The sequence below is a fragment of the Anarhichas minor genome, unplaced genomic scaffold (assembly GCF_050575085.1).
Source record: "Anarhichas minor isolate MPS153535 unplaced genomic scaffold, ASM5057508v1 ptg000026l, whole genome shotgun sequence".
NCBI classification, from domain to species: domain Eukaryota; kingdom Metazoa; phylum Chordata; class Actinopteri; order Perciformes; family Anarhichadidae; genus Anarhichas; species Anarhichas minor.
Genome location: NW_027466472.1, coordinates 8,170,106 through 8,195,007, shown reverse-complemented (window position 1 = coordinate 8,195,007; position 24,902 = coordinate 8,170,106). Strand labels below are relative to the sequence as shown.

The 24,902-nt window shown below is 40.6% G+C and overlaps 1 protein-coding gene across 1 annotated transcript; it reads left to right on the top strand.

Moving 5' to 3' along the window:
• The first annotated feature begins 2,538 nt into the window (after positions 1-2,538).
• Positions 2,539-5,687, top strand: LOC142959188 (uncharacterized). The gene is made up of 2 exons (XM_076100393.1): positions 2,539-2,666; positions 3,309-5,687. Exons 1-2 carry the CDS (start codon positions 2,634-2,636, stop codon positions 4,548-4,550), a joined length of 1,275 nt encoding a protein of 424 aa, XP_075956508.1. The 5' UTR covers positions 2,539-2,633; the 3' UTR covers positions 4,551-5,687.
• Positions 5,688-24,902: the final 19,215 nt, after the last annotated feature.

The following is a 24,902-nucleotide window of genomic DNA, read 5'->3' as shown; positions in this document are numbered from 1 at the left end:
GACGTTGCGTAATTCTCACTGAAAAATATTCTTAAGAATATCTTCAGAAAATCATAAGCATCCATATGGCATAATTTAAAGAGTTACTGTTACAGTACATAACATCAGTGGTTAAAATCCCTTAAAATACAGTTAAACAAACAACAAACAAAGTATAAACAAACACAATTGTGACAAATATTAAAAATAAATGGATATTTAAATATAAGAAAACTGAAGGTTCCGATGACACCGATACACGTGTGGGGATACACTTAAGAAAGTACAGTGCGATCAGAGCGGGGAGAACACGGACGTCTTCTGGCGGTAAGTTGTAGTGAAACTATGGTTGTCTCATAACTCACTGCTTGAAGTAGAACATTTAATAAGTTGTTTTACTTAATTCGCCTGTGTACTTACAATTTTGTGAGACGTCATACTTATAGTCCAATAGAGTTGTGTGATATCTGTGGAAAGGTTTTGTGGATCACTTTTTTGGTAAATGAATTACTCAAATTAAAGAGTATGGGGAGGTTGAGAGAGTGTCTGTAACCATAACTGCATGTATACAATTATTTAAGAGGCATGGGATTATTTACACTGGGATTAAATACTTCTTTTTTTTTTTTTTAAGAATGCATGTCAAATAAAGTCTTGCATCCTTGGCCTTATGGTCACAATGTCTGGAACACATTTACAGGACCGAAAACAAAATTCCAAGGCAACATGAGACAAAAAACATTTTGTCATCACGGAATACTACTCATGAGCTCTTCTCTCAGCCTTCCTTCTCTCGGGGCACCCTTCTTCTGTTTACCGCCATTAAGCAGTTAATATTGCAGTGACTTTTCTACACTTACACAACATTTATTACAACGTCAGCACAGTCATTGCCAGGACTAAATATGAGTCATGTGAGTGGGTGACACATGCAGCAGCAGCAGTCCAGAAAATAATGTAGTCTCCTGATTTGCAGATATCAGCAAAAGACTTTTATAGAAAGAAAACGGAGGCTGATGGAAATGTTTACATACATCAGATAATTGACTTAGTTCTTGGAATTTCACCAAGTCAGGAGATTCTTTTATTTGAATCTCGCTGAATCACTCTCACCTCCTTTTTCCCCACATATCTCATTATAATAATCTCTTATCAGCCTATATTCATCAAGCTTCTGATTTAATTAAGGAATCATCAATACACACAGCGATGCAGTGACACAGTTCTGCTCAGATAATGAAGCTATTCTAAGCTGTATCATTTATTCAACGTGTTATAAGTTAATGTATATGCTACAAGAAAAGAGAGTGTGACATGTCACACAAGTCAGGTGACACTGTGTGAATACAGCCCTCGCAATGTGTGAGTCAAGGGAATAACCTTTAGTGAGTGTGTATCCAGTAGTACCCTGCAAAATAACACAGGGTCACATAACACTCATTATGTTACAGTAATACGTTCTTGTGGGGAGAGCAGCTGCCACGCTCCTCTGAATTCCTTTAAGAAGGAAAACAAAAAGACAACGCTCACCACGAAAACCAGAAGAAGAAAAAAGACACACACAAAAATGATTCTGGTAATAACATCTTGAGTTGGGTTTGTGTCTGACGCAGGTGTGGATCTTCAAAAAAAAAAAGAAACACCTTTAAAAAATGTGCTTGGTATGGTTAAATGTAAAAATTCTAAATATCAAATGATACAATAGTCACAGGAGAACTAGAAGAACAGCGTTGCGCATGAAGGATTGAATAAAACTGCATGTATTTATTTGTACTCACTTCTATCTTGTTTCCAGCCCAAAGGTTTCTGCCTTCCACTAATCAATACTACGAAATGTTAGTGTTCTGATAACTGTTGCACTCTTTCTTTGCTTTGGTGGAATATTGGAGCCCCATTGAAATACCAACAGAAACCAAAGGAAGTAAGGGGAAATGCAGCCGTGTGAATTCTGGTAAACAATAAGGTTCAGTGATATATTCTCTCCTCTCTGTGGGTTAAAACGCTCAGAAACTTTACAGTATCTGATCAGGGAGAAGACGACTTATTACACTTCCTGAAAACCATTAGTCATAGAAATGTATATGCTGTAATTATGCCTGTGTACGTGTTTTGCCGCAGAAAAGCTCATCTCTACTTGTTAATGTGGGATGAAAAGGACCAGCGTTTAGGTCTGAACAAACAAGACTCATTTGCCACTTCAGATCTGGGTGCTTCACATCCTGAGAAATTTCACAGAATTGGAACGATATATCAGAAGAGGAATAAACACAGGAAAAACAAGCTTGTGCCATTGGCCTGGATTGAGAGCATGCAGGAGAGCTATGTAAATAAGCCACTCTGCTTTCAGATCCCTATATAAAACTAAAGCATTTCACACAGCTAACTAAAAATACACAGTTTCTTTCTATTTTTTGTTGTTGTTGTTTTACTACCCGCCCTTCTCTGAGATCACTATGAAACTTGAGGTGGAGGGAGGGTCATCCGGGAACATAGCATGTGGGAACTCCTACTAAACTCTGGGGGAGGAGTTAAGGCAAATAAAAGGCAAGGGGACCAGAACACAGATCTAACTTGACTTAAGTCTGGACATAGGTTTCTAACAGTCACCCGTGGATCAGAGCTAAATCTTCTTCTTTTGGCCAAAGGGATACAGCATGTCCGAAATGCTTGACGACATTTTCACGAAGGTGAGTTGAAGCGAAGGAATTTTTTATTTTGTTTTGGAGGAAAAAAAGGCTGATAAAGTTGGAATGGGACCGCTCTGTGGCTCCTCTCCCAAAGTGTTTGTTTATTCCTGCTCATTTTGTGAATCACTGATTTGACAGTGAACTCGTTTTGAACTGAGTTTAGTCACAGAGGGTTTATTCAGTTTAAAGACTTAATGAGATAAGGCAGACAGTTAGTGCTGGCTTGTTTGTTTCTTCGTTTCCAGACTTCCACTCTCAGAATATTCATGAGAAATAGAAAACAGTCAAAAACTGCAATTATCTATACTGAATTTGTATTTTGTGATTGCATGTAAATGGCAGATAGAAAGTTTAGTACTGTACCGTTGTTTTCATGATTGCCGTCTTTATAACTTTGTTTTGGCATTTTTGTCTCATTTTGTTCTTTATCAAAAAAAAAAAAAAGAAATAAAATATCTCGCATATGAACCGATTCTATAACAGCTTGTTTTTTTGCTGAATACAACACTAACTTTGAATAGATTTGTTGTAGAAAGTAGGTTTAAAGAGAAAGATTATGAACATACAACATACAGTACAAACTTGCTTTGAAATGAGTAGCATCAAGGTCTGTATAATAACTATGTCAATCTTCTCTTACAGAACTTTATGAACCTGGCCCTGGAAGAAGCCTTGCTCCCTAAACAGTCTCAACTCAAAGGCCCGGGGCAGAGTAGGCTGAACAGGTCAACCTCCTTCTTCTCTTCCCCCTCCCCTCCTTCCCCCTCAAGCCACAGCTTGAGCACCGAGCATGTCAACAATACCGACAACGGCAGCCCTTTCTGGTCATCCAACATCTGGAGCCAGGGCCCCGTCTCAAAATCTAAACAGCTCCCCTTCAGGCCCGACCGCTCCATGAGCCTGACCGAGTCCAGCAGCAGCCTGGTCTCCTCCTTCGGACAGCTAAGGAACCTGGAGGCTTTTCCCTCTGCCACTACCGTGGCACCACCACCTGGCTTCCCTCCCTCATCTACCCTCCCACCCCAGGTTCAACCAGTGGTGGCCCCAAATCGTTACAAGACGGAGCTGTGCCGTGGCTTCCAGGAGACTGGCAGCTGCAAGTATGGCAGTAAGTGCCAGTTTGCCCACGGCGAGCCGGAGCTGCGTGGACTGTTCCGCCACCCCAAGTACAAGACAGAGCCCTGCAGAACCTTCTACAACTTTGGCTACTGCCCCTATGGCTCACGCTGCCACTTCATCCATGAGGACAAAATCAACGGAGCTCCGTTATCGACTGCCAAATTCCAGAATCAGCAGCAACAATTTCCCACCAGCACCAGTGGTCAGAATCCACGCCACCAGCTGCGCCAGAGTGTCAGCTTCGGCGGGTTTCTGGGCTCTTCACGCTGCTCCCCTCCTCCATCATTCCTTTCATCCTTCAATGATCCGAACCTGGGCTTCAGCCGTGCTGCCTCCGTTTCTCCCCCTCCTGCTGATCTCCTCTCCCCAGTGTTCAGTGACTCCCTGCAGCGGGAGGTAGCAGCATTCCAGTTTGGCAACCATCAGACCCGTGCCAGCACCGGAGACATCCACAATATTCCCCTCATCCTGGAGCCAAAGACCTCACACTGTGTGTGTGGCCATGGAAATAACTTTAACAGCAACAACAGCAGAGCCGCCAGCTTGGATGACGGGCACAACCAAGACAGCAGCATGCTGTTTCCTGGTCCCGGAGGCCACAGAGGATTCGTGAAGCCTGCTGGACTCCAGCGTTTCTCCTCTGAGGACTCCCTGGAGGACAGCTACAGCAGCAGCAGCGGAGGCTCCAGTGGAACCGAGTCTCCAACCTTCGACGCAGCCACCAAGAGGCTCACTGTGTTTGAACGCCTGTCCCTGTCCGACTAAACGGAGCAAAAGGGAAGGAGCTGAAGAGAACTCTGACACCTTGTCACCTGTGTCTGTTTATCTGAACTTCTCTTCAGAACCAGAACTGATCAGGACAAGTCAACTTGACACAAGAACACTTAAAGTTCTTAATTTATGTTTGTAAAATGGAACTCGTCTTGGAAAAAAAACTACATACTGAGATGATTTTAGAATCCAAATGTTATCAGACTCTATTTTTATACTTAAAAATACTGTGTAGCCTATTAGACCTTTGTATGTGGTCTTCCATAAAAATTAACTCTTTTGCAGGTCTTGCCAGTACCAGTTAATAGCCTGGTTTGCCCTTACTGTTAATCTGTAGTGATCAAAATGGCTTATCTTTAGCGATAATCATTAATTCCTGTGTCTTTAAGATTTTCCCTGCGTCATAGGCCATTTACTCGTGGTGCCACAAACAGTATGTTTGATTCAGTAGCCTTAATCAGTGAGACCCGACACGTGTCATTTTATCTGTGATATGCACTTTACAGCTAATCAAAATGGGAGAAACTGTCAAGTCTCCCAGTAGCATTCAACCAAAGCTTCATCCTTCACTCTGCTCTCTGTTTGTGTTTGTGTGTGTGTGTGTGTGTGTGTGTGTGTGAGTGTGTGAGAGTCTGTGTGTGTGGGTATGTGTGTAACCATGTAATTTTCCCAAAACCTGGGGTGCGAGCATGTATAAGTGGCAAAATACTGAAAGATCAAAGTGTGCTAACAGAAGAAAAGAAATGATGGTCAGTGAGTTTAGTTATGGATCTCTGTTTCCTGACACACTTTCATTTTGTAAAACATTCTGTTATCTTCGCTAGCTTGTAAATTGCACCCCATCGTTTTATTGTCCCCTGTTTCTTTGACAACCTGGTTCAGGGACTTTAACGCCGCAGTATTCCTTTTGGTCATTGGTTGCCTTGTGTTGTTTAACTTAAACTAATATATTTATTATGATATTTATTTGTGTTTAAAGAAAACAAAATGTATTTTGTACTTTATTTATGGAGAAATATTTCAACGTCTGTGAAATACCAATGTGAGAAAAAGCAGTAAAAAAGAGAATCCTATATTTTTAATTGCCTGAAAGGGAAACAACTTAATTTCTGAATAAAGAAATGAAATTACGATCTTCTTTTTCGACTCCAATTTGTTATTTAGTGAGAATTAGATGCTTGATCATTCTTACTCGCATTAATTATAACTTGCATCTTCACAGTTTAGTAACTTACTCCCCCACAGTACTTTATAGAGATTTCAGTGAAATTTAAGGGTACAAATCAAGGTGTAGTTAGAGGTACTTTGCCTTGAATGTGGGATGTTATTAGTACTAGCATAGATTTTTATTGATGTGTTGGTACAGTCAATACTATTGTGTTGTAAACAGGAAATGGCTGCATGAAAAATAATTATTTTCAACCTCTTAAGGAACTTTCTTTACAGCCATTTTATGATCAGTGAGTGAAGATTTGATTATTTTAACTGAACTGATTTTTCCTGAAGGTAAATCCTAAATCAGGACAAAATACTGTTGACCTCACAGCCTCATAATTTACAATATGTCCATAATACCATGTTTCACTTCTGAGAGTTGGGAACATTTCTGCCATGTTATTATTAATATTAGTTACATTATACAACTTGATTTGTCCGCTTGGGGAAATTAATTAAATAATATTGTTATTTTTCTTGCTTTACATACATGCATGCATCTAGGGACTCTCGCCTGGTCCATTCGGGACCTGCTACCCTCCCGATACCAAGCCAAGTCCCTGTTGTATTACAGGTTACATACTCAGGAACAGAGAAAGGACAGCCTATACTGCATGTGGAACTCTAAGCCTTTGTCTCTCTCTCTCTCTTCTGTTTCATGGCATACACTTTGTTGTGTATACAGTTCAGATTACAGCATTTGGATCACCTCAAGAACGGTGGCACTTATACACATTATCACGCAGCCTTTAAATACTCAGGTAAAAGATGTGATGCTTTTTTACATTACTCCAAATGAGTGTAAAACAATAACTTTGGCTCTCTCAAAATCGTTACAAATACACGAATAGGATTTAAAACAAACATGTACGTTTAAATAAGGTCCCATCGTACACATTGAATATCAGGTCCAAAACCACAACGGGTCAGGAGCAGGTCCCGCTGTTCACAAGCAACACTTCTTGATCTTTCCAATCAAACTTAGTAGATGGGCAAGATGGACTGCGGTCATAACCAAAGGAATTACAAAATGTCAGAATCAGTCAACGCAGCAAAGTTTGGGCTCAATGTCAGACACACCAAATAAAGTCAGTTCTGGAAAATGATACACCAGGAGCTCTGGTAGCAGGAGGAATGAAATCTACCATTTCTACCAGAAACAGGGCTCTTGCTTAACATCCCTGTTGAACAGCATTCTTGCATCCCAGAATTAAGTTAATCATGTCATTTTGTGTTTTGGGAAAACATCTGTCTGTGCTTGAGTAAAACAACCATTTAACCAGTCAACAGTTAACCCTTATAGAGTTCCCAAGCTACGGGGATACACGTAATGCTCTCTCTTCACTGGAAAGTTCCAGCCGCTGTCATCTCCAGCTTCAACCGATTTGATTGATCACCTCTGCTTCCTGGGCTGAATTACCAGTATTCAGATCCTAAATGATAGGAGCTGTTATGCACAATGGAGATGGGATTGTGAAATGCACATTAACGAGTTAAGCAGAAGTTCATGAAAACCTCCTGTTGCAATTTCCACTTTACACTCCCAGTGCGATCTTGTGTTGAGCAACCCGTCACCACAGCCACCACCCCGCACATACCGTCAAGGCACTTTATTCTGTGAAGCAAGGCTGCCATCTGGAAAGACAACATTGCATTTGTCACAGTAATGGTGTCTGAGAAACAGACACAAACAAAAGGCCCTTTTGAAAAATTAGGAGATGAGTTGTTGCATTAGTCTTAAATGTGCGAGACATTTTACACGAGTTAAACTCAGAACCTGCAACACTGCCAAACAATGACTAATCTTTGCTGCGCATGATCACAATTCTGCACATTACCAAGTCTGGACAGTGCAGTTTGTTGAGATAAATAAGTTTTTATCTACAATGCTACACTGGGACTGCTTCGTAATAATTTGTATTACTCTTTCTTATTCTGTAACATTATGAACATGTTTCTATACCTCGGCATTTCTTTCATTGGCCTCAATCCACTTCCACACAAACTCTGGTGTGGTTTGTTTGTGGTGGGAAAATATGGTGACCAGACCGCAGGATTGTCTGATAGTGGATTTGTGACACATGATTAAATTGAGAATCCGAAATAGGCAAATTTTCAGCTTCTAGGTTCCAAGTTTATAAGTTCCTCAATAAAATGTGAACAAAACCATTATCTAGCCGGTCAATCATTTATTCAAATAAAATACTAAAGGGGTCTCAGAAAAACTATTTTCAATACTTGGTTCGTGTGTAAAGTGTGAAAACAAAATATATGAGTACTTGAAGAGAACAATACATTGTTGTTTTTTGTTGTTTTTAATCCCACCTGAGGACCCAAGCTACACCCTTAGGTGTTCTTCCACCTATTTTAATGTCACATGCAGTGTGTGTTATGTTTGTGTTTTCCCTAAACATAGCGGTATAGTTATTTTATGCTCATTTGAAGGGATAAACCCAGATTTTGATGAATTGCATTTTTTGTTCAACACACTGTTTAAGTTGAATGTGTGTAGTCTGTCCATATACTGTATTGTACGTACTTTTGAAATAAGCCGTAGCTAGCTATACCCCCCCACTTTGCTTTGTGTCTTGTTCCCCTTTGGACCAATGGCACAATGTGTTGCTATGGCGATGGACAATGACCACAAAGTGTAAACAGCGAAGACAAAAAGAAGGGATCAGTGTGCGTTCGTGTGTTCACAAATATTAACTTCCCAGTCGGTTCTATTAGACCAGACTGGTTAAAGTTCACCAAACTCTGACATGACGAAACACTGTGTTACATCCTTTGTACTTCTATCAAACTAACTTCATGTGAAAATCCAAATTAAACTCCTGGCATCGCAGTTTAGGCTCATGTTCTGTCACTATTACTTATATTTTGTCGATTCTTTTTTCATATCACGTCAACCCCGTTATTTAACCACGGCAACAAGTCGAGACTAATCACCACCACCTTCTGTGGAACAGTTAATGATCAACCACAAAGCTGCTGCTGTCAAAACTCTCTTTACCCAAGTCACCTGATCCTGAGCACTGTGCACACAACACACACACACAGACACACACACACACACATACACTTTAGAGATAAAGCTCTAACCTGGGTGGAGATCTAGTAAAGCAGTTACATATGTAGTCTAAAGGTGAGAAAGAGACAGAGATACTCTTGTCGAAATAAAGTTAAGCAACAGTTACCAAAGGACAAAATAAGCATTTTTGCGTGTCGTGTGCTTACAACGAAGAGCAGAGAGTTTGTTCTGCTGCAAAGGTTGGGGCAGGTAGAAGATGAGTTACCTTTTTAAACTTCACTTGATTTCTTAATTATAAGTGCAAGAAATAGCAGTTGAGAAAAGGTGAAACTTGAGCATCCTGTCGTTCTGGAAAAATTATCTGAAGTGGTGACGAGTGTGAATTTGTTCTTATCATCAGGTAAAAAGGGGAGTTTCTGTCAGCAATCCGCTTCCAAAGTTGCTGCTGGTCAAGCCAGTTCTGTTGAAACTTATCAACCTGAAGCAATCAGCAACCAAGATTTGATCAATCATCCAGAAGCAAAAAGAACGTTACGTTCCTACCTGTAAAATGTGCTTTTGTGCGTGTGCAGGTTATCACGTAAATACTCAAGGCCAGTCAGGTTTCAGACTTTTTTTTACAGCTTCTAGAAACCTCTCCCTCCCTCCATCCCTCCCTCCCTCCCTCTCTTTCGGTCGTTACCTACGGATTAGGCATTACGGTTGAGTAATCTTTCAACCCCAAACCTTCGTCAACCCTTCAGAGAGTGACGGAGTACGTTATGTAACTTCTCCTTTGCCAACTAGGTCATTGGAGAGCACTACCTTTGTTTTCTTGGAAAAGATAAAAACCTAAGAGGTTAATGCACCTTGAAATACTTGGAAACAGGAATGTTCAGCTTTGTCCAATATACTCCCCTTAAAACCGTCTCTTTATTCAAGAGTTCCCTGCAGTTTGGAAAGGCCTCGAAAAAGAGTGGCGAGCTAACTCGACAGCATTGTCAAACAAGATGCATGATCACAATCTCTAAAGACAAGCAGCAAGCTCTGATACATTCCTATGCTTCTTGTGTTGAACAGCAGTTCACGCTGATCCACAGACTCACCACTATGATTCACATTCACGTGCAATAAGAAGGGGGGGGGGGGGGGTTCAAGGTGCGAAAAGTGGACATAGGACACTGCATTGGCTTGTGTAGTTGTTGATAAAAGTTGCATCCGAATAACTGGAAAAGTTAAGGATTTGTGAAAGTCCATTTCAAATATGCACCTTTCTTTATTTTGTACTGTAGTTAAGGAAGACATTCCAATTGCTTCTGATTGTTTTTAAAGCACAAACAATCACACGAACAATTCTTCACAAGAATGCTATTTTTTTTTTCTTGTTTATCTTATCACGTTTTATCAATACAGAACACTAATCGGTGACAAATACTGAGTATGACTTGACTATGCTGAGTATCCGCTAACTGACTATGACAGATGACTAAGCTTCTTATCTGCCTCTATGTACTTTAAGTGCACAAACAGAAAGGGGTAGAATGCAACTCTAATGTTTAAATTGCTTCTTAGGAACATAGAAGCATGTAGTTGACATTATAAATGGTCCATGGCAGTGCTGTGCATATGTTCATAAGAGCCACCACATTCATCTGCTTATCCCGCCATGCACCAAAACAAACCCCTACTGCTAAACTACATATTTACGTATTTGCTAGAAGGGGAGGCGGAAGAAATAGCAGCGTCAGTAAGTCAGTCTTGGCAGGGAAGGAGGAGGACATTTTTGAGCAGTGACATCACAGCAACAGAGTGGAAGTGCTCTCCTTTTATAGTCATGTTCTCTCTCTCTCTGCCACATTCCTCAGCTACAGAACTCAATCTACTCCTCCTCCTGCCCTCTTTTCCTCCGACTTTCACTCCCGCGCCAGCCCAAGTGGTGTGACGCAAACGCGGGGAACAGAGGGAGGAGGAGGAGGAGGAGGAGGAGGAGGAGGAGGAGGAGGAGGAGGAAGTGCGAGAGGAGTTGGTAAACTTTGCGAGGGAGAAGGCAGAAAAATTCCCAGAACCCCCTCCCCTCCGAGCCCTCCTCACCACTTCTCTTTTCCTTTCACTCCACTCTCCTCTCTCCACTTTTACTTTCACGGGCCGGTGTGATTTGGCACAGGCAGTAGACCTGAAGGAATTCATGTCACAGTTCTCTGTTTCCGATTCACAAGAGCACCTTTCATTAAGTTTCTAATGTGTCTTGAGAATTCCTGCTACTCCCAGAACGGCCTCGGGGGAGCCTGTCACATTTCAATACGAAGACAGTATCTTTACTTTAGAGTTTTGCTGAAAAACAAACACACTTTTACTGAGGTTGACAAAGTATTGCATATAGAAGTGAGAAGCCACGACTGCAAACATGAAAAACATACACACTCATCCCCATGAACAGCTATTACATACATCATATTCTAGTTGCTGTGTTCTTCCTATTTTACAAAACAAGAAGTGAATCTAGAGGAGTATGTATGAACTCATCCAAACAGCAGAAACAGCACCCGTGGGCTGTTGCGCACATATAAAAAAAACAAGATATAGAACTTGGATGGCAGCCTTCTGTAAAGCTATGATCCCACCGGAGTATAATTGTATTTTATATGAATGACATTATAAAGAACAGAATTTTTCTGTTCACCTTTACATGAATTTCTGGGTAAATGAAATGTAAGCTTCTTCCAAGCTTTTAAACACAAAAGCCTTCAATGCTACATTGCCCGTGAACCCGAGAGCAAGATGAGTTGTGTCTCATCCTTTGACTGCCTGGTTTTTTCTTTTCTTTCCTGTCAAACAATAGTCTATCTTGTGCTTTACATTTCATTTTCCTGTCTGAATACATTTTGCTAACCCAAAATCTTGATGAACTCGCTGGAATGAAAGCACTCTTGCTTGTTTATTGTTTCCTCCATGATTAAGATTCATTTAACTTTAGATCTACTCCACATGTAACGCCTCTCCCCCCAACCCAGGGGTGGAACCACTTTCAGGCCCATATTTAAAAAACATGAGTCAGTCTAATAGATAAAATATGTCTGTTATTGCCAGAATTGTCAGACTTTTATAAACCGTTGCCCTGGTCTGTTCAGTTGCATCAGGCCGTTGGCCAGTATAAGAAAGTCCCTTTGGACAGTTTCACATCTGTTTGTCGTATTAAAGTACGTCTTTCACAACTGGCTGGCCCATACATGTTCACTGCACGCTTCCTGTTCATGCTCACACTCAGTACATGCTTCTCCTTTTAGACTTCACACTTCCTGTTTTCATGTCCTTTTCTTAATATGGTGGGCTATGAAAAAAAAGTAACACTGCGTCAGGGCCTTTATCAAGAACAGATGTGTGACATGTATATGAGAAGAAAAACAGCTTTCTGTTAAAGGAGAGGCCTAGTTTGGTAATGTAGTGAAGCAATCATTGTATAGGGTGTAGACTAATATTAATAGTGTACTAATAGTAATAGTATTTCTAAAGTGTTTAGTCAGTTTGAAAACCAATTGTTTTAGTAGTTACACTATGACACAGTGTTTAGTCATCAAAACCCATGTTCTTTTGTTCTTAATAGCTCATGATTCGCAGGCAGCATTTCAAAGCTGTTTGAGGAATAGTTTAGGTCTCGAGGAATTGTACTATTTTGTGTTTACTCAGAGTCCAAGAACGTCATGGATGCCTTACTTAAACCTCATAATTCAGTTTTAGGCTGCAGTAATCGATACTGTTGTACCGACAACGGATCAAAGGACTGTGTTTAATATGGAAGAGGTCACTCATGATGACAAAACCACAGAGAATTGCTCTACAGAGCATTTTAGCATTTCATTATTTTGATTTTATGGTCCGCAACTTTACAGTCTTGCGGCTCTCGTCACAGTTCCAGGCGCAGCTGTTTTCAGCAAAGATAAAACCCACTGTGCACATTTAGCAGCTATTTAGCCGTTATTCTTGTCAGAGGTTGGTGAAGACAAGACCAGAGTTAGAAGGAAAGTGAATATTAGACTCAAATTGATTACCAAAAACATGCTGATTTTGGTGCCATATCTTTATCTGCTGGATGTGTAGATGATTAACTGTTGTTTATTAATGTTGACGTGAAGGCAAACACACCATATATGTTCAGCCCCATCACACAATTTAACCCTTTCCAACAGCACAGAAATAAAAAAAGCACATTCTGTGCTTGATTCTCTCTGGTAAATAAAACAAAAAAGATTCGCTTTTTGAGGAATTGTACTATTTTTCCAACTTAGTCAGATCAAACCTGTTATCATTGAAACACTAAGCCTAATTTATGCAAACTTTAGTGATGTACGCAAACATTATACATCATCAGAGAAGATTAAAAATGGATGCCTATTAGTCTTTCTCATTCTTCTTTTTCTCAATTTAAATATTCCGACTTTTCTAAATTGCCTAAATATCCTAATTTTCCACTGCGTGGCACTATTTTCTGTGGGTCACAGACACTGTGATTTACGTCCAGATCCTCAGAAACAACAAAGCCTCGATGCTGAGGGAGCAATATTAAAGCTCAGCTGCTTCTTGTCAGTGGAAGCGTTATTTTAGGAAAAGTGTAGTTAGTTTTAAGCTAAAATCAGCAGTGGGCTTGTGGCCGCTGAGCCAATTCATGACACAGCACACACATCTTAGCCTGGCGGACAATAGGCCTCTCTGTGAGGAAGCGCTCACACACATATGCACATATGCACACTGTTTATACAGGTGGGCAGAAAATGAAGTGGTTAGCGAGGTGTGTGTGTTTGTGTGCCTGTGTGTGTGTGTGGTGAGTTTGGTTATTGAAAGGAAAGGAATGGATATGGCGTATGTGTGTTTAGCCTTGGCTTGCCTCCCAAGAATACATACCACAGTGACACTAGCAGTGCAGAGATCAGCTAAATTCCTTATTATGAAAATAAGCATCACAGAAACGTAGAGGAGAGGAAGAGAGAAGGGAGGAAACAAGAGGAGAGGAAAGGTAACGAGAGGAGAAGAGGACGAAGGCAGTATAGAGGAACAAAATCAGCCATAAATGGACACAATACCATGAACACCTATACACCTATGCAATACAATGCATGTAATGTACATATTAGAAAAAATGATCTCAACTCAAGGTCTTCTTAATGGCTTTTCCTGAGCTTTCAACAACATCTCATGGTCTTCTCTTCATCAGCAGATGGAACTGGCTCAAGTGTGACCTAAGTGTGGAACGTCAGTGACGTGATAACAAGTGGTTGTGCGTGGGGATATTGAAGAGATCTTACCCAAATTTGCTGATGAAGACCATGGGATGTGGTTGAAAGCTATGAAAAAACTGGTGAGAACACCAACTTCCATGTTCTACTTCAATATATTCATTCTACCATATGGAGAAAATCAACACCTCTGTTTCAACATATACTACCTTCAGTAGTTTATATATATATATATATATATATACTGGATGAGATATTATGTCCTCCAGCTGTGTAATGTAAACAGTACATTTACAGCATCACACTTAATGTATCGCCCTTCCACCCCGTCTCCCAATGGGATTTCTCAAACAGTGACACTGTCATCATCATCAAGAAAGCAGTGGTCTAGAAATCACCGTACAAACAAAACAGGGTTTACAGCCGTCAACCACACGTAGTTCTGAACCCATAGAGCACATTATTGGGAAGTTACGAACGTTAGGGCATGCGTACATAGAGACGGTCTCACTTTTTGGGAAGTGACTGTAGCGGTACTGGCGGCTTTAAAAAAAAAAAAAAAAAAAAAGAGGAAGCAGAGATGCTGATGACGCTGGGCAGAGGGTTTGGCGAGCAGCCCAGCAAAGAGTTAACGAGCAAACACTGATGCTTGCTCCTAGAGGTGCCTGTGCTCTCCTTTCCTTTTTGAATGTAGCCTCGTCTCTGGGACACACACACGCACACACACACGTACCGTTCATCATCATGACATAATGTTTACATTACTCTGGCGCTTCTTAGGGAGACTGAATCACATCACCTAGAGACGCTCCCAAACAACAAAAACTGAATGTGTGTGTGTGTGTGTGTGTGTGTGTGTGTGTGTGTGTGTGTGTGTGTGTGTGTGTGTGTGTGTGTGTGTGTGTGCGGTAATTTCTGTCATCGCCTTCAGACTTTTCAAAATAATAAAGTAAATATAAAAGTAAATATTTCAACAAGTCTTCAAAATGTTAGATGTTTCTTTGCCAAGCATGTTATCATTACAAACGTTTGTGCTGTGCATCATATCGAGCCGGTTTTGGATGAGGATGAAGGGAGACATTGAAATCTTTATTGTACATTGAAGCGTGGTAATATAATCAGCATCATTTCATACAATATGAAAAACTGCATCCCTCCAATACCACAAAAAAACAAGTCAAACAAAGCACTCCAAAAAAACGATCTATATCAAAAGAAAAGGATCGGTCCAGGATACAACTGCTGACTGTTTTATATGATAAATCAGACTAATACCATCAATTCAAGCTCCTGGTGGGGTTTTAGTTTGAAGAACATAACCTAATATTTTGTGACTCCAAAACTGAAATGTCCAAACGGACTATCAGAGCCAAAAACACAGTGCTAGTGGTAGTGTACAAACGGCATAGTATACCATCTTCATATTTTTGGGGGATATTTCTAAAGAGAGAAAACAATCTAAATATTTGGAACTGTGGTTGAGTATTCCTTTGTCACATTATACTCAAAATCCAAGATGAACTGAGCAAGAAAGCTATCGCACAGAAATGGCTGCAGGAAAACTCCCCAACCAACAACGACTGGATTGCAGTTGTGAATGACAAACTATAGAGGGTGTACTACAGACTCTACAGCACTATAATGGAAGCAATATGTAAAAACTGGAAAGAAATTACAGATACTGTATATCCCTCTAAGAAGCAACCTATTACACGCGTCTTTGAGATAATTAAGGTTGCATATGTTATCATATGTAACAATTTGAAGAATACGAGAATATGTGCTCAAAAATCAAATAAAGAAATGTATGCTTTATCCCTCCAGGTCAAACTTTGGACATCAAAACTTAATACTTCCCAGAATCTTGCACGAGAAGATTTAGTCTACACATCAAATTCCAGGACAACATACCATTATGAAACAACTGGCAGCGTCATCGCCATGATTCACAGTTAACAGACATGCTGGCTGGTACAAAACATGGAAACTACTGGGGAAAGATGTCACAAGCACTTCCCATAAAACACAGAAACCCACATACTATAATGACACAAACACGCACACACACACACACAGGGATGCAAATGCAGACGCAGGCAAACACATCCCTTCAACTCTTATATTGATAAATAACAGAGAGGAACGACAAGGTGGAAAAATACACCTAACTGCACACATATGAGCACGTACACACAGAGACCCGTTTCTACAACAAGTTTCCTGGATACCAAAGCATAAATAAAAGAATGTGGAAGACGTAATTTGATATAGGGCTCCAGGTCCATCAGTATCCATCTGATCAGACACACAGATCAATATTATGAGCTGTTGCGTGGATACAGTTGGATGAGCGCAGTGAGAGAATATACAGATCAGGAATCATCCTTTAGTACATTTTGTGACATGGAGACAAATGCTGACGCTCACATCCACACATCAGCTACTATCGTAGCATTACTATTCGACTCGGGTTAAAGGAGGATTTTTCATACAGACACACACTCTCTCTCACCAAGGCCATTATGTATAAAGAATATCTTCTAACAAAGCTCTCAAAGTTTAAAAAGAAGGTGGAGGTGAAGTCACAGCTGACATGAATAGGTTGTAATGACAAAAAACAAGTTTAAAAAAAGAAACATTCCAACATAAAATGAATGGCCAAACCTGCTATCCAACTTGATAGGGTCAGACACTGAAAAGTACATGTGCACACAACTATGCATTCATAAACACACTGAAAACACACTCGCTATTAAGCCTCATGCCAGTCTTACCACATGAGCCTCACACAGACATAAACAGTGCCTTATAAAACGCTTAAATATAACAGTTTTGAAGCATATCATCTTTTAGATAACAGAAATGAACATAATCTAAAAACCTTTCCTACACATGATAGATATGTCTTGCTTGTTTTAAAGCAAGGCTGTGAGGTGAACACAGCAGTTATAGTATATTCACATTGAATATTGTTATTCCGTATGTCCATTTACTACTGAGATCCTTTTTTTGTTAGAAGCAGAAGAGCAGTTTAAAGAACCATTGTTTGGACTGCACAAGGGACCTCATTATCTGTGCACAAATATCTCCGTGCAGCAGGAACATCCAGTATGTGTCACACAACACTGCCAAAAGGAATTTTTTCTTTTGTTGTTCCACTCGATTCTGTTTATTTTGAGATTAAATGTGCTTTTGTAGGATGTAATGTTGGCCTCTGGGTTTCGGCACACATTTCTGAACAACAGTCTGTCATGACACGCAGTCTGATAAGGAACATGCATATCCATCATCTCGTCACTATGGCAGTTTCATTTAATTAACCCAAATGACCAAAGGATTCGCCTGAGATCTAACTGGAATAAACATTCCTGTTCTCTCTCAGTCGTCACAAAGACTACAAATGTGATGATGTCATACGTTTTCCACGTCTTCAGCAGCCTTGACAAAAAAAAAAAAAAGGAAAACTATCTTGGGGAATTTTACACTCAAGACATGTCTGACACTGCAGATTATAGCAGATATAGCGTTTTGTCTGTGTGTTCCTCTTTAACCAGCTTCAATAAATAAATGTGTGTGTGGCAACATGACTCCTTATGACGCTCGTTGTGCATTTGGCTGCACTTCAGTGTGCAAACACCTGACATCACTCTGCACTCTTTTTACGTTAGTGATCTTGTTCCTCTCTAGGCCTGAGGCAGTTATGAAAAAATCCCTTTCTGAGATTTTACTGAAGTAGATTTGTACTAATTAGGTTCAATTATTAGGTCCAATTATTGGACCTAATTATGAGGGGTTTTTTTTGGAGTTATTTTTCTAATAAACTCTGTTGTAAAAACACCAGGTCAAACTGTGACATTTTTTGTTTTTCACATCTACTTTAAGTTAGAATATTTGAAATGCACACAGCCTAATCACAAACACTTCTATTGCTTCTAACAATTAAACTATCTATCAGAACACTTATTGCTTTTCTCTCTTTTCTTGCCGTCCTCCCCTCTCTTCCACTCTGCCTCCCCGTATCTCTTACCCGCTCTCTGCTTCTGGCTCAACGTGTTCCTGCAATTCATTTAAAACATGAAGACTCCATTTTCCCCCTAATCAAAATGATCAGACAGTAAAACTGGAGCTAGGGATTAATTATATTTTGGTAGAGATCTCTGATCACATTGCTTTTTGCCATTTCCTGAGTGAGCTCCACATTTAAGGCTTTGCTGGTCCCTCTGGTCACACATGAGGCAAACGGAAACACAAACTGATAAACCATATCTGTGTTATTGCAACAAAGATTTGGCTGTTTGTTTTGTTTTGGGTTCAGGAGGATCTCCAGGAACTGTTGCTTAACACACACACACACACACACACACATAGTTGTGTGGACCACTTCCGGGGACTAGGGTTGTGTTAATTCCCCTGTCTACCAGTCTGTGTTCTGCACTTGGCCTCTTTCTCTAGGCTGTATTTGTGTGTCTCATAAAATGCACTTGTTTCATGTGAAAAGTATGCACAGACAAGAAAAAATAAACAAATACACATATACAGCCTAAGGTAAAAGATGCAGATGCCGTTTCTAATTTCTTTATACAGAAAACTGTATTAGCCAAATTAATATAATCCACTCAGTGAAGTCCACAGAACTGGCTGGAAATGGTGCAACAGCTCCCCTCACTGGTGAATCAGACACACAGAGGAATTGTAAATTATATTATGGTGTTTTACATACATTGTCTTTGTCATTAAATCCATTCTACTGCACATTATCTCACGTCACCCATCACAATTCTAATATGAAATGTTTCACACAGCAACCTGTCTTGTGCCAATTAAATCCACAAGTTGAAAAGTTGGTTGTGTAACTGTGCCATGGGGATATTTTTATTATCAAGTCTAACTTTTCATCTTTTTTTGGCTGCCGGAAATGGGTTTCCATATAAAAAGGCATATGATTGTCTTAAAATTAAAGTCTATGCTGCTTTACAGTGTGTAGACTCTACAGTGTACAGTGACCATAAACTACATCTCCCACAATGCATGTCGATTTTGTGACCCTCGAAATGACGCTAGACGGCCGTTTTTCCATATTGGCGTTTAACTTTGTCAGTTCAATTTTCTTTCACACTGTGATGGTGAAGGTCAACTTTGTAATCAATCCGTGGTTTACATGTGTGAGGGGGGATCCGTTACACCACTATTAGTCACTCACGGCAACAACATGTTGTCTGTGTGCCGACATTAACACTATCACAACAGGTGGAGGTTTTCCAACAAGTTGAAAATGATCGACAAATAATCCCAAAATGTCCCCAAGAAGAGGAAAATTGATGCAAAGGGAAGAAAATGTAATGAAAGTGAATACATGTTTGTGCTTCAAGGAGAAAACCGGAATGTCTTCTGTGTTATGAGGCAGTGTCAGTGATGAAGGAATACAATCATAATTAAAAGGATTTATGTTATAATAACAGAAATCAATGTGCTTAGATATATGTTTACATTTATAACTGCCTGTACAGCATTTTTACACTTGAATAAACAATAATCAAATGCAGAGACATATTAAACAATATGTTAGGGAGTAGTTATATTTATACAGTCTTAAAGTTGCAACCGGCCCTTTGAGGGCAACCATGATGCTGATGTGGCCCAGGGTGAAAATGAGTTTGACATCCCTGGTCTATAGGCTTCCTCAAGCAGGCTACAGAAATTAAATAACCTTGCCACCTTGACAGCAGAACAATCACAAGGCAGGCAAAAGTAAGACGCAGACAGCCCTACCTTGGTCTGCAGGTTGTTGATGTCCCTCTCTGTAGTTACATCCATGAATCAGTGTGTGACTGTACTCACCTGTCTCCGCGGCTTTCTGTGAATTTAGAGTTGAATGAGTCTCTGCAATCACATCAGGGATCATCGTCAACGACGGCAAGAAAGGCCCCACACGCCTCATTGAAAGCAGACGTCCCGATGCAGATCCTTAATTTAATAAATGCATTAATGTGCTTCTACTTTTGCAACGTGGAGCTCTGTCCTCCTGCAAACCGAAGGCACTGGTCAGGACTTTTTTCTTTTGGGTGCGATGTGAAGTATAGTACTGTGACACAGTTGGGTCCAACCCTATACAGTATGTAATCAATTAATGGTCGTGGGGCTGATTTGTAATCAAACTTCAATCCACCAGAGGGCAGTAGAAGAGAGCAAATGCCAATATGAACAAGCCAGCAAAGTTCTCAGAAAACTATTCATGAATGCACCTTGCTTTGTGCTTGGGGACATTGTCATGTTGAAACCCTTTCCAAAACCCTTGCCACAAAGTTCAATGCACACCATACAGTCTAAAATATCAAGGGAAGGGCATGGAAATAGTATTTGTACAGCACCTTTCAACAACAAGGCAATACATAGTGCTTTACGTTTGACTCAATTGGTATTAAGACAAAATATAAATTGTGCACACAGCCATATAAAAAGACATGCAAAAGGGATTTCAAAAGAATAAAATATATGAAAATAATAAACCAAAGATATCCGCAAAGATAGAGGAACAAACCTGTGTGTGTGTGTGTGTGTGTGTGTGTGTGTGTGTGTGTGTGTGTGTGTGTGTGTGTGTGTGTGTGTGTGTGTGTTGAGTAGGATATTCTCATGGCTCTGTTTTGCAGTGGGATTTTTCACACATCACCTTTGAAATAAAAGACTTCACTCCTCCTTGTCTGTCTCATGGGGCTCAGCTGTACCGTCTTTTCTACCAATGTGTCCAGTGCTCCTGTTTTCTGCATGTACTCCTGTTTTTGACCTTGTGGCTGCCATTTCTTGTTACTGTTGTCTACTTTTCTATTTCTTGAGGCCCCCTTTGTGTCAAAGCCTTTCTTTAGTTTGTTTCAGCTACTACCAGTGTGCCTCCTCTGTCCCATCTGATTAAAACCGTATGTCCTAAATGGCTTAAAATAATTAGAATATATACTTTGATATAAATAAAAATATTTATTTTTGTATATTAAAGCAATTCAAAAGAATAAAATATATGAAAATAATAAACCAAAACAGCATAAGGCAGATTAAACAGTAGAATGAGAACTACAGTGCAGCTACAGTGAAGTGCAAGACATGAATATCAATTAAATACGATATGAACTATTATTGTTTATTGTAGCATTAAGAGTTCTCTTAACTGGAAGTGAGGAGGCTAGCCTAACCCTTTAAAACATCCACAAAGCAAAAGCACAAAGACATGGGATCAGTGTCCATATCTTTTTGGCCATATAGTGTACCCCATTATGTCTGGTGTAGGACCCCAGATTCTTTGCCCCTTTCCTCCAAAACAAATGAGTTAAAAGAACTGATCTGAACTCTCCTCCATCACTCTCTCACCCTCTCCACCCTGAGTCATTGTCTCTTTTTCCATTGCTACGCCCTCTGTGGACATTTGTCACTGTTATCTTGTTTGTAAACCCTCTACATACTCCTCTCTTGCTCTCCTTCTCTCTAGCTTTCTAATTGAATCCACAGGAGTGAATTCCAGCGGGCAGGAGAGGGAGGAGGTGATGTCAGAGGTCAGGTGACGACCTCTGACCTGTGAGTAGAACCCTACTGTGTGGCGTACCTGGATGTGTGTGCATTAAGCAGAAACAAGAGAGAGTCATAGTTGTTATGTATTTATGCATAACTAAACATTCCAGTGCAGTCACTTCCTCTGTAAACTCAAACAGACAAAGTTTTATTTTTTAGACTTAGTTACAACGCTGCAGGTCTTGCTCTGCCTCTCTCTTCCACACACATCAAATTTACTTTAAAATGAACACTTACAATCAAAGTTTACTAGATTATGGATCAATAAATGTGGTCAACACGCGTCTCTCACTCGTTTCCTCTCGGTTTGGGCTGATAACGCGGCTGGACAAGCCGCTCGTTAATTGCTCCAATAACATCTGCTTCCTCTGCATGTCGGCAGTGGTAGAATTATAAAATGCTGTGGATCGGTAATCAAGGCTGCTGTTGTTTGTTTTCTTATGGAAAAGGGTCGCATGATAAGGGTGTGACGAATCAGGGGAGTACTAGTCGTGACTCTGAAGACCCAATCAAGTAGCGAACGCGGGTTTCCACGGTATTGTTTCCAAACTAATGCGGTTCCGTCTGTCTAGACTAGGAGGTAACCCCGGAGTTTTGAAACGTATCCGTCCCTGGAAGCATTTTTAAACTTTAAAAACGTAAACTTTTAAAGCTCTAAAACTCGGGATTAGTGTGGATGCTAAGTGTAAACATAGCAAAAGATATGGGTTTTAAAATGGAAACGTATAGTGTGGACATGGCCTAACACTTAGATGCGGGTACCGATTGTAGATTTGCTAAAATTTCACTGTCAGGGAAACTCTTCCTCAATCCCCAACTCTCTCTGTGACTCCCTGTAAGCACAAACACACACAAATGCACACACACACACACACACACACACACACAAGCAAATGGGGCAGGGGCTACAAAGAAGGAAGGGGGGGGGGGGGGGGGGGGGTAAAAGAGGAGCAGATGTTCATCAGGTCTACAGATCCCTCCTCCCCTCTCCTTAATATTCCAATGGCAATAGTAGCCCCTTATCTGAAGAAGCCTGTGAGGGGCTGTGGAGGAATGACTTCACTTAATCATGAGGCTTTCAAAAGGCTGAGTGTGCAAGTGTGTGTGTGTGTCGTTCTCTCCAACACACACAAAACAAATGGCGTTACAATACAATTGTTTCACAAGTTCTCTACAGATTCACACACACACACACACACACACACACACACACACACACACACAGTTGTGATTATGGATTAGCTAGCTCTCCTACCCTGCCTGTCCTTTTCTTACATCCCCAAACTAGCCCTCAGACTATTTCTTTCTGTTAGTGGAAACACACTGCAATGTATTTTCATCAGGAGTTCTCTCAAATATACATCGTTTTATAGGGCAACCCCACGGTGCAATGTCACCTCTGCAAATCTCTTCAAATATCAAGCAGATGTTGAACCAGCAAATAACTTGGCTAATTATTTCACCGCAGTCATATTACGTGACAACGCAAGGGAATGCGTCCCATGACACATGTTTATGAATCTGGTTGATTATTCCCAAATCTGTAACCTGGTTGCAGAGCCAGTCTTAACGAAACCACCTCTCTCCTTCCTAATGCCTTACTCTCATTTCCTGCATCCTCATTTATTCTAAATAGCCCCCAATCCTGCCCCTTCATCCCTCTCCTCACCCCCATCTCTTTCCCTTCTCACAAGCCCTTCTATCCACCCATTCACTGTCCTCTGTGTGTGTGTGTGTGTGTGTGTGTGTGTGTGTGTGTGTGTGCGCGTGTGTGTACGGGGGGTAGCGTCGCAGAGGGCGGGCTATTAGTTTGTTAGTTGGTCCTGCAGCTCATTGAGCTCATTGTGCTCCAAAGGCCCTCCAGCCCAGCTGGACTCAACAAGAAGCAAGAACTCTCTTTCAAACCACTCTCCTCCTTTCTCCTCCCTCCTCCCCTCCCCCTTTCGTCCAGAAAACTCCCTTTCTCTCTCGACTCACAGTAATCCCCAACTCACCCGAGAGAGATTTGTTTATAGAAGTTAACTGTACCTGCCGACCAAATAGCTTGTTTACAGATAACACTTGTTTACTGAACCAAATGAATAGATGGTTTGAGGTTTACCTCAAGGCACTTGTGTTGTTGACATCTTGTTAATGACTTGCTGTTCGCAGTGGTGATCTTCATCTTCGGTTAAAAAACAAACACGCAGAGCCAACCTCTTAAGACAATATATTAATTATGGCAGTCGCTCACGTCTGGAATAGCCCCCAAAGGTCAGTCGCAATATAATTAGGCCTTGATCACACTTGGCATTAATTGCACCTTGGGTGAAAGCAGACTGCTTTATATATACAGGAGGAAGCACAGCCAAAACAAGAAGACTGGGATCTTGGTTATGTGTCCACTGTGTCTTTTAAGGCTAAAATACTTTTTTTAAATGTGTCCGCATAGTGATGTTGGAAATGCAAAATACATTCCTGACTGCATTGAAGTTTTTAGTGTGCATATTCTACAACAAAACCCCCCAAGCTACTTTGTCAATGCGGAATAACATTTTATTCCCATTTTTGTTTGCACCACGCAGCACATACGACTTAGCCACTGCAATGCTGAAATATGTCATTTTTTTTCTGTTCAGAAGTGGTACGTTTCTTGATGGTGAATTTAGATGTGAATGAGGAAGTGAAGTATAATAACATAAAGTATAATAACAAAAGGCCACCCAAATGTCACTCAAGACGCATTTAGGATGCTACAGTCCATCTTAATTGGATCTCCACCCAATCTGATGTGTCTGGACGATACTGCGTCTAGACTTGACATTATGAAGCTATACATACGGTGCTGGTTTCAGAGGCGTTCACAAGAAATGAATGCCCATTTTCTTTATGAAGATTTAGCTTCGTGGCAATTTTGATAGTAACGGCAGAGTTTGACCGGACAGAAAAGAGGAAAGACGTGCAAAGAAGACCTGCTGAAAGAATGTTATGTTACCATGGCACAAGTGCGCTGGACACCAAGATACTTCTTAAACACCTTTAACCGCAGATATGTGAGGAAAGACACCAATTCAGCTACAAAATAAGTCAAAATACAGCTGGCTGAGTCAACCTTCAGGATGTATAGAGCAGACCTATAGGCCTACCATTACATCATCACAGTACTGGGGGGATGGGGATGGGGTTGAGACCCCCGTTAAACACACACAAGCATGTATACACACACAAACACACACATTTAAGGGTGACCACTTGGCTGGACCAAAACAAAGCTTTTTGGCGGGCTTTGTTCTCAGCTGAACTCATCTTTCGAAAGGGGCTCAGAGCCTTTTCCTGCTTTCAAGAACTTTCATACTTTGG

Bases quoted from the DNA above. Each gene is read 5' to 3' on its own strand.
- LOC142959188 (XM_076100393.1), top strand. From the start codon at position 2,634: ATGTCCGAAATGCTTGACGACATTTTCACGAAG. The intron at 2,667-3,308 runs GTGAGTTGAAGC...CTTCTCTTACAG, and splicing joins TTGACGACATTTTCACGAAG to AACTTTATGAACCTGGCCCT.